This window comes from Cheilinus undulatus, linkage group 15 (genome assembly GCF_018320785.1).
Source record: "Cheilinus undulatus linkage group 15, ASM1832078v1, whole genome shotgun sequence".
NCBI lineage: Eukaryota > Metazoa > Chordata > Actinopteri > Labriformes > Labridae > Cheilinus > Cheilinus undulatus.
The window spans coordinates 11,493,173-11,508,285 of record NC_054879.1 but is presented as its reverse complement, the minus strand read 5'-3'; the positions used below and the strand labels follow the sequence as shown (position 1 = coordinate 11,508,285).

Genomic DNA, 15,113 nt, shown 5'->3' with positions numbered 1-15,113 from the left:
CCTCACTATTGAAGTGTTAAACAGTCCTCTGACACACTAAACTCTGAAGTACTCTGAATCCTCCATAGAAGCATGCAAACAGAGAAGATGTATGAAGGGAGAGGGTGTACAGAGAGATCTGGAAAGGACCTTGGAGTATAAATGGATGATGTAACGGGGTAAACAGGTGCCAAAGGGATATAAAAAGTCATTTCAAAACAAACACTGCTACGCTAATTTGCAAGATGTTGCCCAGTGAAAGGTCTGGTTGTCTCGAGAGAAGTGCATCGTGGAAAACCTGCACTGAGAGCAGCTGGACCTGGCAGAGGGAGCCATGAACAGGTAAAAAGATGCAGCTGACACTGTTTATAGACAGAATATCTTGTTTTATGTGCTTGAAACCATGCCTTACTCAAATTATTCAACATTTTAAAGACAAATTAAGATGATCTTACATATATCATATGCTATCATCACTAAATGTTAGAAGACTTTCTAAAGAGAGAATGATTTTAAACTCCTTCTGGGTTTGTTGTTCTCAGCTCTGTGTTCACACTGATAGGGCAGCACTTTATTCGGCTTAAATATGTTTGATTTTTATGTTTTATTTTTTCCTCCATGTGAACTCTTCCCTTTCTAAACAATAGCCCTGTCACAACATGAAAGAAGGGGGGCAGCCCTGCTCGATCAGGGATGCTACAGTCATGGCAGAAGTGTTGGCACCCCTGGAATTTTTCCAGAAAATACACCATTTCCCCCAGAAACTGTTGCAATTACAAATGTTTTTGGTGTACACTTGTTTATTTCCTTTATGTACATTGGAACAACACAAAAAAGCAGAAGAAAAAAAGACAAAATTGACAAATTTTACACAAAACTCGGACAAAATTATTGGCACCCTCAACTTAATATTTTTTTCCCCTTGGGAAAAAGTAACTGAAACCAATTGCTTCCTATAACCATCAACAAGCTTCTTACACCTCTCAACTGGAATTTTGGACCACTCTTCTTTTGCAAACTGCTCCAGGACTCTCAGATTTGAAGGGTGCTTCTTTCAACAGCAATTTTGAGATCTCCCCATAGGAGTTCAATGAGATTTAGATCTGGACTCATTGCTGGCCACTTCAGAACTTTCCAGCGCTTTGTCTCCAGCCATTTCTTGGTGCTTTCTGAGGTATGTTTGGGGTCATTGTCCTGCTGAAACACCCATGACCTCTGATGCAGACCCAGCTTTCTGACACAAGGCCTTACATTGTGGCCCAAAATTTTTTGATAGTCTCCAGATTTCATGATTCCTTGCACACAGTCAAGGCACCCAGTGCCAGAGGCAGCAAAACAACCAAAAAACATCTTTGAACCTCCACCATGTTTGACTGTAGGTACTGTGTTCTTTTCTTTGTAGGCCTCATTCTGTTTTCTGTAAACAGTAGAATGACATGCTTTTCCAAAAAGCTCTACCTTAGTCTCATCTGTCCACAAAATGTTCTCCCAGAAGGATTGAGGCTTACTTGGGTACATTTTTGCAAACTCCAGTCTGGCTTTTTTATGTCTCTTTGCCAGCAGTGGGGTTCTCCTCGGTCTCCTGCCATAGCGCTTCATCTCATTCAGATGACGATGTATGGTCCGAGCTGACACTTTTGCACCCTGAGTCTGCAGGACAGCCTGAATTTGTGTGGAAGCTGACTGAGGATGTTTATTCACCATTCCAACTATCCTGCGTTGCATTCTTTTGTCAATTTGTCTCTTCCGTCCACGTCCAGGGTGATTAGCCACAGTTCCATGGGTTATAAACTTCTTGATTATATTACGCACAGTGGACAAAGGAATCTCAAGATCTCTGGAGATGGTCTTGAAACCTTGAGACTGTTCATATTTTTTCCACAATTTTGCTTCTTAAGTCCTCAGACAATTCTGGGCTCCTTTCTCTTCTCCATGCTTGGTGTGACACACACAGGCACACAACACAAAGGTTGAGTCAACTTTTATACATTCTAACTGGCTTCAGGCGTGATTTCTAGATTGCCAGCATCTGTTACTGCCACAGGTGAGTTTAAATGAGCATCACATGCTGGAAATAAAATGATTTACCCACAGTTTTAAGAGGGTGACAATAATTTTGTCCGGCCCATTTTTGAGTGTTATGTCAATTTTGTCTTTTTTCTTCAGATTTTTTGTGTTGTTCCAATGCACATAAATGAAATAAACGTGTATAAACCAAAAACATCTGTAAATGCAACAATTTCTGGGAGAAATGGTGTGTTTTCTGGAAAAATTCCAGGGGTGCCAATACTTCGCCCATGACTGTACATGTAGAGGCACAGCAATAGTGTTTCATTGCAATAGCACATTTCAAAGAGGACTGATAGACTTTCCAAACTGGAGAAAACTCTTTCTTTAGGCTTAAATAGTCAAAAGAAATAAAACCAAATTACATTTGGATTGCATATCTGAACAGAGAAAGTCTAATGGCTGCACTTAGAGCCTTGAGCAAGGTGCAAATTGGAGTGGAGTATTGGCCAAAAAAAAGCTTTGGAGAGGTGTTCAAATGCAACATCTACCAGACATATGCACTGCAAGTTGCACAATCTACCTTTTAGTATTATTTTGTTATTTTACACAGAGCTCTTACAATGCTCAGTACAGTGAAACATAAGGAAAGTAGAACATACCTTGGCATTGTAGGGTATGTAATGCTTGGCCAGAGCCTCTGGAGTGTGCATCCACGACTTATCTGCAACACACAAACAGTTCAATCAATAAAGAAGTCTTTCTTTGAAATCTAAATACTCAAATGCATTAGAGTGTGCATCCTAAACAAGAAATAAAAATCAGACAGCCCAAAAGAGAAAGATTATGTTGAACCCTTTCTATAGGGACCTGCTTCATTCTCACTCACACTCATTTACAGGTGTGTTTCCTGCAGTCTGATATGTTGGGGACTGAGCAGCTCCACAGGAACAGCTGGGGCCCTACTCAAGGACACTTCAAATGGCAATTAAGCAAGGGCAAACGCTGTTTTCACTTCCACATCCACCGCCATCCTGCAGGCCTGGTAATTGAAGCTGTGACCTTCCAGTCACAAATCCACTCTCACTCCCAGGACTGGACAAACTCATGAGTGAATACAGTTCAGAATTCTGAGTTTATGAATAGATGAGAGATGAAAGAAAGCACAGAGAAGCAGCTCAGCTGATAGTAATAAAAAGTTTGAAAGCTGGTGTAAAACCAGGGATCACTGGAGTTGAGTGAGTCATTTTGAACATACACTCCTGCATACAGTAGTTCTTTGTGTATAATGGTGTCAAACACTACATTTTACAGAATATGCTCTTTGAAGCAGGGTTAATTTTTTTAACCCACTCAACCTCACTTTCAACCCTCCTCCACCCAAGCAACCACCTGTAGACTCTGGGGAAGGGGGGGTGTTAAGACTTTATCCTGTCCTTCGTCAAATTCTGCATGTAAAATAAATCTGTATGGAGTGATGAAGATAGAGCCTGACGCCAAACACACGTTATGTTGCCATAATTAATGCTTGAACAATGAAGCGAGTTGACTAACTGAAATGGTGTGAGTGTGTTCTATACACACTGCCGAACACTGGATCCCCGCTCAGCTGAGAGGCAGCGAAGATACAAATATGATGTGTTTTGATGGATTTAGCCAGAGTGGAGAAATATCGTGGATTTTGAATGGCTTATTTTAGTCAACTTGAAAAAAACTTAATTTACTTTTTGTCGTATTTTAGTCTTCAAAGATCTATTTGTAGCTAGTCTTGGACTAGTCTTTCTCATGAAAAGAATGTTGTTGACCAAAATTTTAAGTCATAGACTAGGGCTGGACGATTATGGCAAAAATCAAAATCATGATTAATTGTCTATTTGTCTATTTGTAAAGCCTTAAGAGCTAACTTGGGTTGTGAATTGGCACTATAGTAATAAATATTGATTGACTGACTTTTGACTGGCAAACTTGATGCAATTATGATTTGCGTTTTATCAGGTATGAAATAATTTTCCTTGGAAAATCACTATTTGATCCCCTAATCAAGACACTGGTAAGAATTTCTTCACATTCTCAATATAGAGTAAAAAATGTAAGTTTTGAAATGCAATATAATTTAATTTCAAACATGTGATTTAAATGCATTTATCTATAAAAAACTAACAAAATTTAGGGATACATAACACTATAAATCAATTAATTGTTATTAAAAATACATTAGCATTTAGCTGACTCTATGCATAAATTTTCTCCAAAACTTTGAACCCCAACTAAGAGCTGGAGATGAATCCGAGAAAGCTGAAAATGTGTTAACCTTATGAAAACCCTTGTACCATTTATCATCCTGATTAACAGAAAAAAGAGAGATCCAGGAGAGAATATTAAATGGTTGGACTGGGGTTACTAACAAGTTATGAAATCAGCTGGTCTTTGATGTCCCACACATGAGCATAGAAAGGTAAAGTGAACAACCCATCCTCTCTGTAGGTCAGTCAAAGTTCGACAGCCCTTCCACTCTGCCAGGCCAATGCTCCATTAAGTGGTTTTAATCCTGTCATATATTTTGGCATGCTCTTTGATCAAACAGTTTCCTTTTATATAACTACAGAGAAGCAAAGAGAAACATTGCCATGAGTAAATCAATCCTGTTGTCTATGGATGCTGAGGTCCATGTTCATGCTGTTGCAGAATCAAGACTGATTACTGGATGGTTCTTTACTGTGCTTTAAGAAGAGTTATCTGGGTCTAGATGGTACAGAGAGCAGCAGCATGAGTTCTGGAGGACAAATATGAGCATATTACTCTGATGATGGTCTCTTTTCATTGGCTCCTTTGTCAGGTTAGAGCAGACCATTTGGTGCTTTTTAACATATGAAATTGTAAATGGAAGAGCACCGTCGACTTGACTGATCTGGTCAATCCATACAGTATGTGCCAGCATGGGCAATGCATTACCGGGGGAGCCCCCATGGTTCTGCTGGACTTTGCTGCTGCTGTTGGATGCGAATAAAATGCAATCATGACGTACTAAAATACAACAATGAGAAAAAAAGAATATATAGGTTTTGGCAAGACAATTTCATAGCTCAGTTAGGATAAGGATTCGGTTTGTTTCCTCAACAATATAAAACAGAAATAATAAATGGAATCCTGACCTTATTAGCAGCTACTCATTTTATACCAGGTCTGTTAACATTTAACTGTCTGGTCTGTTGTTGAAGTACAAGAAAAGTGTTTATTGTAGTACTGATAAAGACTAAAGAAGCATTGATAGGGGTGCAACAAAAATCAACACTCATCCTTAACTGAAGTTTACATCATACTTTCCATTCCTTAATAAATACATTTTTATTTTTACAGCACAAATTCATAACCAAAGTTATCTCAAGACACTTTACACAGAAGAACTGGTTCTCTTGCAAAATTGTCCTTTGCCAGTTTGGCTCTTAAGTGGAGTATGGTTAATAACCGCTACTAGAGACATTATTCATTTGAGGTATTTGTAGCAAAGCTTACTCTCTTATTGAATGCAGAGTCTTAGACTTGAGTGTGAACACCATATGGATAAATGTGTTTTGCCACACTTGTTTATTTATTTATTTATTTTCAATGTTTTTCAATTAGACCCGTTGCCACAGGTGCATAAAATCAAGCACCTAGCCATGCAGTCTCTATTTGCAAACATTTGTGATACTGAATGGGTCGTTCTGAAGAGCTCAGTGACACCAAGCTTGGTACTGTGATGGATGCCACCATCGCAATAAGACAGTTTGTGAAGTTCCATCTCTGCTGGATATTTCACAGTCAACTGTTAGAAAGTAGGAGCATTTAGGAACAACAGAAATTCAGCCACAAAGCGGGAGATCATGTAAAATCATTGAGCAAGGTCAAAAACTGGGATGGTACGTAATAGTCCCCAGCGCTCTGCCGATGCCATAGCTGAAGAGTTCTGAACTTCCGTTGGCATTTATGCAAACAAAAAAACTGTGCCGTGGGAACTTAATGGAATGGTTTCCATGGCCGAGCAGCTGCATGCAAGCCTCACATCACCAAGTCTAAAGCCAAGCTACGTATGGAGGGGCGTAAAGCACATCAGCACTGGACTGCGGAGAAGTGGACTGTTTGGCAGTCAGATGGGCGAGTCTGGGTTTGGTAGATACTGGGAGAACGTTATCTGTCTGACTGCACTGTGCCAACTCTGAAGTTTGGTGGAGGAGGGATAATGGTATGGGGCTGTTTTTCAGGTTTTGGGCTAGGCCACTTATCTCCAGTGAAGGACAATCTTAATGCTTCAGCATACCAAGACATTTTGGACAATGCTAAGCTTCCAACTTTGTGGCAACACTTTGGGGAAGGCCCTTTTCTTTTCCAATGTGACTGCCCCAGTGACCAAAGCAAGGACTATAAAGACATGGTGTAATGTGGAAGAGTTTGACTGGCCCTCACATGCCACTGACCTCAACCCAATCAAGCAGCTTCGCGATGAACTGGAACAGAGCTTGCGAGCCAGACCTTCTCATCCAAAATCAATGCCTAACCTCATAAATGATCTACAGAATGAATGAGCACAAACTCCCACAGAAACACTCCAAAATCTTGTGGAAAGCCTTCAAAGAAGAGTGGAGGCTGTTAGAGCTGCAGGACGGCCAGCTCCATGTTAACAGATGTGCATGTATTTGAATACATTACCTTTACATTTTGTAATCAACACATTTTCTTAACCATGTATTGCACTTGGATTAAAAACACTGTATAAATAAACTTATTGATATTGTACTGTACGTCCACATATACTAAAATAAACCAAATGATTGGAGCATTTTTACCCAAAAGTTTGTTCTTCCTGTACATTTAAAGTTTGTTTACTCTATATATTTTCTTCACATGGTCTCTGCAGTCGATTGATCTGTTTCTTTGGTGAAACACAAATCTGTCAGATGTATAATTCTGCCCAGTGGCAGTAAGCTTCTAAGTCTGTGACAGTTTGGAGAGTTTGGGAGGCTGCTTTTTCTGTGTTAACTGATAGTTTGCAGATCTTTTCTGAGGCTTTGAAGTGCTGCTGTCATATCAAAACTGTATGTTTCTGAGTCCGCCCCTTAATTAAACTGATCAGCCATTCTCATCTTATTCGCATCTTTTTATCTGTCAAACATGTTTAAATTAATTTAAAATCCATAAGCCTATCAGATTGAAAGTTAGCAGACTTGGAGGACAATTTTAGGGGAACTTTTGGTTTTGATTCTTACTTTTAGATGATAAAACATCAGCAATTATCAGAGGAAATGTTTAATTTCAAACATGTTTCACAGGGAACATAATCCAAAATGAACATCACACATTTTTGGTACGCCGTCTGACCCCAGTTAACACATTAATATAGTTAATTACATACAAATGAGAAAGGAGATGGTATTCAATGATTACACCAAAGCAAAATGAGAAGAGGATCAGATACCATTCCAGGTCACTGATTGTTTCCTGCATTTCTTAATCATCCGCTGATTAACCACCTTGTTCTTTCTTCATTCTGCATTCATAAACCGTTTATCACCCTGTTAATGAATCTGGAGACAAAAGATGTACGAGTGTGTCCTCAGGGTGCCAAACTCCTGTAGGTTGATTGCATTAATCAAGACTTTGTAAGGTGCAAACAATGTGCATCAACTTTGCCATGTCCTCTGCACAAGTATGCTAATGGCTGTGTTTACATTGATGTTGTTGCCTAAGTGCCTTGATGAATTCAAAGTCTGCTCTAATTAGTGTTAATTTGGTGCACCACATTTGCTTAATTGTGACTGCTTATGTTTGCTCGTGTAGCGTATCATTTACAAGGAAACCAATGGGCTTAATCTTGACTTGTAAAGGAAGGCGTGTTTTATCTAGATAGAAATCAATTAGACTGCACTGCAATTATCATATATAAGACTTAAGTAGGGCTGTCAAATGATTAATCTTTCTATTAAAGGTCACTAAATGTCAATAACTAATCATCATCCACCACAGTTATATTCACATGCTTCGCATTAAATTATTTTTGCAATTCAAAACACATTTTTAAGTCCATTTTGCCAGTTTGACACAATTTGGGACCGAAATAAATAAAAAGAAGTGTATTTGATGATCTTAACTTTAAGATTTGTTAAAATCAGATTTGAAACCATGACTAAGAGGTAGCTTAAAATTGCTTATTCTGTAAATAGTGTTTAACACTGTTGTAGATAAAGGCCTAGTCCACATGTAGCTTAGTATTTTTGAAAATAGAGGGATTTTTTGTGGGTTTTGGCCTTCTGTATACATGCCAACAACATTTTAGGTCACTGAAAATGTACCTTTTGGAAAACTCCTTCAGTTGAAGAGTTCTGGATAGTTCATTTTTTAACATTTATTTGCAGACAGTGAGTTTTGGGCTTGTAACGCCATACTGTACGCCGGTTTCTCTTCCATGTGAGCAGTGGTTTGTGATAATATCACTCTCATTTACATGGCAGCAGAGGCTAAACTTGTGCTAGTGTTAACGTTGACATGCTTACACATAGACATATAGTTGCTCTCCCGATACACCGAAAACCAGAGATATCCTATTGAACTACAGAGGTTACTGGTACTTCATACAACACTCCAAAGGCACAGACCTCACAGTCAAGGTTGGCAGTTATGTACCAGAGCCTTTAAGCTATGCAACATTGTATTTTTATCTGGATTACAATGTTTTGACAATATTGCTTTTGTGGGCATGATACATTTTGAAAATACATCAGGATAAACGTTTTCAAAAACACATGCCGATGTTGGGGCTAGATGTAAGAAATATGCAGGGATTGCATGTACAAAATGACTCACTGATGTCAGATGATTAAGCATGTTTCAGGAACGCAAGCTGCTTTCTCTGTGTAGGTAATCCAGTTAAGATTGAAATTAGGCTGGCAGATTTCCTGAAACAAACTGTGCTTTGTTAGACCTTCAAATTTGTATTTTGGACACTCTGAGGCTGTCTGGGACAAAAAATGAGGCTGAAGTAAGGCGTGTAATGGTAAGTAAGTCCACCTAAGGGCACCATTGAATGGGAAGGAGGATTGGCACAACCCCAGTAAAGCTCTGGATTTCCTTGCATATTACCAGGAGCATGGGGAAATGATCTGTTAAAAAACAAAGCCCACACCTTTAGAGTAGAGTTAGGGGTGGATGTGGTGAGTAAACACGGCCGAGGGTACCATTAAGGTGGGTTGTAGGGTTGCCACTTGACCTGCTGAGCTGCACAAGTGGTTTTTGGATGACCCCAGCACTGGGATGTGGCACATTGGGCCTGTGATGAATCCTTAGCACCCTACAGGCTTAAAACATATCCATATAACTGTTTATATATGGGTGCATGTGAGCAATTCATAAATGCCTCTTGTCATCACCATCATAGCATGGCATGGCGGTATTTTTTCATGGCACACATAAACATGAAAAAGCTTTGCTCGCTCCGTCTTGTGATTGCAAAGATATTCATCCACTATAATCAATTTTCACTGACCAATTTAGCTCCTACAGCCTCATGTATTAGCTCCTATAGCACCACATGGTGTGCTAGTGCACAGCTGATGGAGGGGACCTGAGAATTTCTGTGCTGAAGTTTGGGTGTGAAGAAAAAGAAGAAAAGATGCAATCATTTTGGAAAATTCACAGCATGAATATGAATATTCTACCTTAACAAATATTTGTCTGATTTTATAGCCTATCAAATTGAGATTTCTATTTCTAATGTTATAATAATCTGCTTGCAACATCCTGCAACCAATTGTCTGAGATTTGACAAGCAAAATTGCAGGCAACATCATCAGGCGGCTTAATTTGAGCGTTTCAGACTGCTGCCACCTGTCACCAGCGATGTTCTAAAATGGTCCTGCCACATCTCAATTTGCTGGTTTGAACTGGGCTTAAAGCTCAGGGTGAGCTACTTCCTGTTTGAATAAAATCAAGCTTTTATTTTGAAAGAAAATAAGGATTTCCTGGCAGATTAAAATTTTCCACATTGATTTAACCATGGGGAAAAGAACTTGCTAATGGTAGAAAATAAAATGAAGAAATTTTAAGGGGCTGGTAAAAGAAAAACAGTGTTTTTTAAAGTCACAAAGTATGCTGATATATAATTCTGACTAGTCAATTTATCTGTCTGGTAATCTTTTAAAGTCAAGTGAGACTAAAAGAGCAGTCATGTCCTTATTTTTCATCACTGTGGCAGAATCAAACAAGTTTGCTCAACTATGGTTAACCAAAACAGAGAATACGGTGTCCCTAAAGGGACAAATGTGATTAATGTAGTGTTTAAAAATGCATGCATTCATTTTAGATCTGAGATACTCTGGGATTAAAGTGCCAGTCTTGACAGCCCTGAAATCAAGATATAAATATGAACAAAGAATATATAGAAATAACCACTGACACACAAAGACTCTAGCTTTGTTTCACTTTTTCCCTAGCATGCTGAACTTAGAGCCTTTTCCTCCTTTCAAAGTTTACTTAAGAGCTGTGCCTTGACACTATCCCTGCCTGCATCTTAACAGTCTCCTAGAAAATGCAATCAATTTCCTTTAGGGACTCCTGAGTGAGAGTAAATAAACGGTGATGCATGTTCTGTTTTTGGAGCTAAGGAGGCAAAGAAACTGTAAATCCTGAGTAAGAAAGAAAAGAAGGAGGAGGAGGAAAGTGTTGGGGGCTGACACAGCGGCATGGCAGGTAGGCTGACATTTTTCCAAGGCGTCAGCACACACTGCTCTGATTAAAAGAGGGAAGGGTGTGGTGGTAAAGGGGGGCATACTTCTTTCACTCTCTTAGCAGCAGAACAGGGCAAATGTTGCAGATGCTGTCCCGGTCAGTGAAACAGAAGACTAACTGTTGGGGTGTGAGGATGAGTGGTGACATCCGGAGGTCACTGTGTGTGGTTGACTTGTCAGGTGTTGGATGAAGATGAGGGAAATCTCCAGAGGTGACAGCCGGAGAGGCGTCGATGCTTCACTGTCACTCTGTAGAGCCTGCAGGTCTCTGGAGACAGGGGGCTGCATCGCAGCGTTGTGGTTTGGGTCTCCTGGAGAACCAGTTAGCACATGTAATAACACGAAGGTCGCAGGAGCTTCATGCATGTTACTCTCCAGCAGTGTTGGACAATAATATAGATTATGTGAAAGTCCCTCTAAAGCAAAACCAGAAATGTGTTCCAAAAATCAGTATATATGTCAGAACAGATTTGCCGTAAACATGTGAAAAGGCTGAGAATTGTGGGTGACTGAATTTTAGATTCATTCGCTTTCAAAGTTTTTTCACCACTTTTGGTCTAGGTTTATTTTTTGGGCTTAGTGATACATGTGAGAGGTAAAATGATGCAAAAGAACTGAACTCTTCATCTAAATACAGTCTATTGTTTGCACATGACTTCATTAGAAATCAATGAAAAGCAAAATGCTGTGCTTTTGTACAGTGTGGGGTGAATAGCCTGATTTTTCTAGCAACAATGGTGGTGATTTGTAACAGAAAACAAATAAACTGAATCAAAGATTCTGACTTTGATAGAGAGACAAGTAGCACAGCTCTAATACCATGGGTACAGGCCATTTGCTGCAGTGATTGTTTCGGGGTCACTTGGATCCAGTGCAGCAGGAACCAACATATTTACCTGCTGAAAATATGTTTTAACTAATCTCTTGCTTGTCTTTAGTCCTGTGGAGCAGGGATGGTAACAGTCAGATGCTGGAAATGGGAGTGGCGCTGTACTTGTACCAGCACCTGGTGCGCTTCCTGAGCCTACTTCAGCTGGGGGCACGGTCCTGAAGCAGGCCTGGACAATGACTATCAGAGGGCCAGAGCAGTACAGGGCCAAGGTTGACACTGTAGAGTGCATAAGCGCTATATGCTTCCATACCTAAACCGACCTGACCTTTGGTCCTGGATTGCTGTGTCTCTCAAAACAGCAGCCATTACTCCCAGAGAGCCACATCACAGGCTCACTGTCTCTTTTCTCCCCTTTTTCTCTGCATGATCTAAGTGTAAAGACAAAGCTAGCTGCAGAATTGATTAAGAATGGATTAAAAATGGGTAAAAAGATGTTCAATGTTGTAGTAATGGTGTGAAACTAATATTTTAAGACCCTGGAAAGTTACTCAAGTTCCAGGCTCACTAGAAAAGCTTCCATATGGGCAACTTAGGTGTGGACAGCAGCATTGGAATGGCATAGCAGCTTAAAGAGGGGGAAAAAGTAAGCGGCTACGATTAATGGTTCAAAAGGTATTTAAATTTGAATAACCTGTGAATCTTATTGTCATATATGACAAAAATTTTGCTGGGGAAAGAGATGTCTGGGTTGACTTGCTTGACCTGCTGAAAGCGCGACCTGACCCCAGATAGGCAGACGAAAATGGATGGATGATGGATGGATGGATGGATGGATGGATTCCATATCTATGTGTCGCATGTTACCTGACACACCAGATAGAATGTTTCATAGATCCACTGCAAGGGAAATACTTCACATTCATATCACAATAAAATGCAGCTTTTAAAATGTTTTATCTTGTAAGATGAATATTAGTATCATTCACTGTGAAAACATAGGGTTCGTAGATTATTACTAAACATCTGGGAACTGTGTTTGGCTGTCAGCTGAAGTTTGATATTAACAGAGTTTCTTGCCAAATGAGGACAATAGAGATTTCATTTGATGAGGAAGCTGATCTCTTTTACTGTCACCAAGAGGGCTGAGTGTTTCTGATTGTTGGTTTGATTTTCTGTGAATGCAAAGCAATTTGTGCTTCATTTTTGTTGTATGAAAACAACTCTGTCTGATTACTGTTTTATGTCCCCTCAGTGGCATTATCCTTGAGCCTCAGTCTTTATAAAAAACAGGCCTGCAAGTTTGAACTTTAAAGAAAACAACAAAAAGCTCAGTGTGAACAGTCATTCATTGATTGATGCTGATGCTTTCTAAACAACCTCTACCTCTGTGTGGTTTGAATTTCCACCTGATCTATTGGCAAGTTGGTGATACAGAGTCTGAAATACTGTCACTAGATAACAGCTCTAATTAAGCAGGGAGACAGATATAAATAGGTTACCCTTAAGAAAAAGAGAATCAAACACTGTGTAACTAAAGTCAACAACATAGGGTTCACTCCTCAGGAATATATACAGAGGAAGTAATGATTGACGTGTTCTTGTGTTAAAAACGTCACATGAACTCAGCACAAATCTTATCGTCCAACAAGGCTGATATATGGAAGGAAAGAAACCATGAAAAACCAAGGAACCAGTAAAAACTCTATCTCTCCGTGTGCTGATTTGTGGACTCATTGATGGCCTGATCTATTAGAGCTTTATCATAAACTACATCTCTTATCTACAAGCCACTGGCTGTGTTTGCTCTTTATCTCACCTTTCTTATCTCACTTTTTACTGTGAGTCCAGGCAGAAGTGATAAATGGTTTTCACAGTCAATGAGATACAAGTCGGCAGTGAGATATGCTTTCAAGGAAAACTTACACTCCACTTTTCTAGAGACCTCCACTTATTTAAATCTATACTCACTGGAGTGCAGAAAGGCCAAGAAGATACAGTACCAATGCCAATTTTACAACCTTTTAGTTTTGTTTTAGCCTTTAAGTGTTTTAAAACATACTTTTGTTTTACATAACTTTGCATATTTAGTAATCTCAGTCATTTGTACTTTGTATATTGTGTTGTCTGTGTCCATAGAGAACACTTCAAAGGGTCTGTCTGGTTCCTGTTTTCTGTGGTTCTTTTTATGTTATATCAAGTTTCTCCTGAGCTCTATCTTTCTTTTGCATGATTTCCCCAGGCACCCCCCAATGATATATCTAATAACCAACCAAAAATACATCACTAAGATCATCACTTTTATATTGTCATCTAGCTGTTCTATTAAATGTCGTAGCTCTCTTTGCAAAACTTGCAGTTTTTCTCTACAAAGTCCATTTATTGTGACTGACAGGTTTAAATAAAGCTTCTATTATTAGAAGCTATAAATCCCTTCTTTCACTACTGCAGGTAAAAACAGCAATAACAGCCCAACATGAACCACAATATTTCTTCCCTACTGTTGACTAGTAATGTGGTTATTCCTCTAGAAGAGTGACTATACCCCAGAGTTTCAGCTGAGGTTCATCATGGCAGGGATGAGCGGAGGGATAAGACATGCCCTTTCTGTCCTCACAACATTATGGCATCGATGCCACTTTGTCTAAACATTGGAGCCCATCATTATATAAATTTTCCCCTTTGGCTGCTACTACTGGATTTAACAGAGTTTTGTTCAACCACAGAATATTTGAAAGGGGAAACAGTATTAAAAGACAACAGTTTATGGTTCTTTAGAAAAAATAAGTTTTTGTGTTATCAACAAAATTTAAAGGAAAACATCATCTATGGGAGAAGAACTACAGACTAGGTGTGTGTTGGCTGCATGATACCTGAGGCGTGTCTCTGCTCTGGCTCACAATGTCTCAGCTTTTAGTTATTAGCTGTTTGCCTGCTGTCCCAGTCCAGGCGCATCCTTTACGGTGTATTTGCACAGTTATGATTACACCTACAGCGGTTGCCTTGATACTTTTGAACAAAAGAAGAAGGAAACAGATGATAGTTCGGAGGCAAAGTCTATGGCAAAAGCCACGTTAAAGGGTATAAGTATGACGTTAAGACAAGTCTCGTCTCCTCTTCTGTCCACATCTACCACACCATGTTGTCTCGGAGTGAACTGGTCATGTGACACCATACATTACACCCTGTACTTGTAAATGCAGAAAAATTGTTTCATTGCACTTTTGCGATATATTTCTATATTTAAACATCTGAAAAACCCCCTCATGAGAGCATAAAAACTTTTTAGCCATATCTGAGAGGTTCTCAAAATTCTAGTATTTTCATTATCAGTGTTTTATTGCACTGTTTTGATTTTGCAGATTTCTAAGGGTTATGGAAACACAGCTACTGACGACAATTCAACAGTCACAGAGTCACCTTGATGACTACTTGAAAAGATTGAAAGATTCTCTGATGAACATTTAACAGTCACAAAGTAACAGATTGCAATTCAACAGTCACAGAGTCACTCTGACAACAACTCAACAGTCACAGAGTCA

General features: G+C 39.4%; 1 protein-coding gene across 7 annotated transcripts in view; it reads right to left on the bottom strand.

Moving 5' to 3' along the window:
- gulp1a (GULP PTB domain containing engulfment adaptor 1a) overlaps nt 1-15,113 on the bottom strand; it is a 116,374-nt gene that overhangs the window by 33,831 nt on the left and 67,430 nt on the right. For all 7 annotated transcript variants that reach the window (XM_041807601.1, XM_041807600.1, XM_041807593.1 and 4 more), the window contains exon 3: nt 2,649-2,710. In XM_041807601.1, the coding sequence (XP_041663535.1) occupies nt 2,649-2,710 (62 nt within the window). The remainder of the gene's footprint in view (nt 1-2,648; nt 2,711-15,113) is intronic.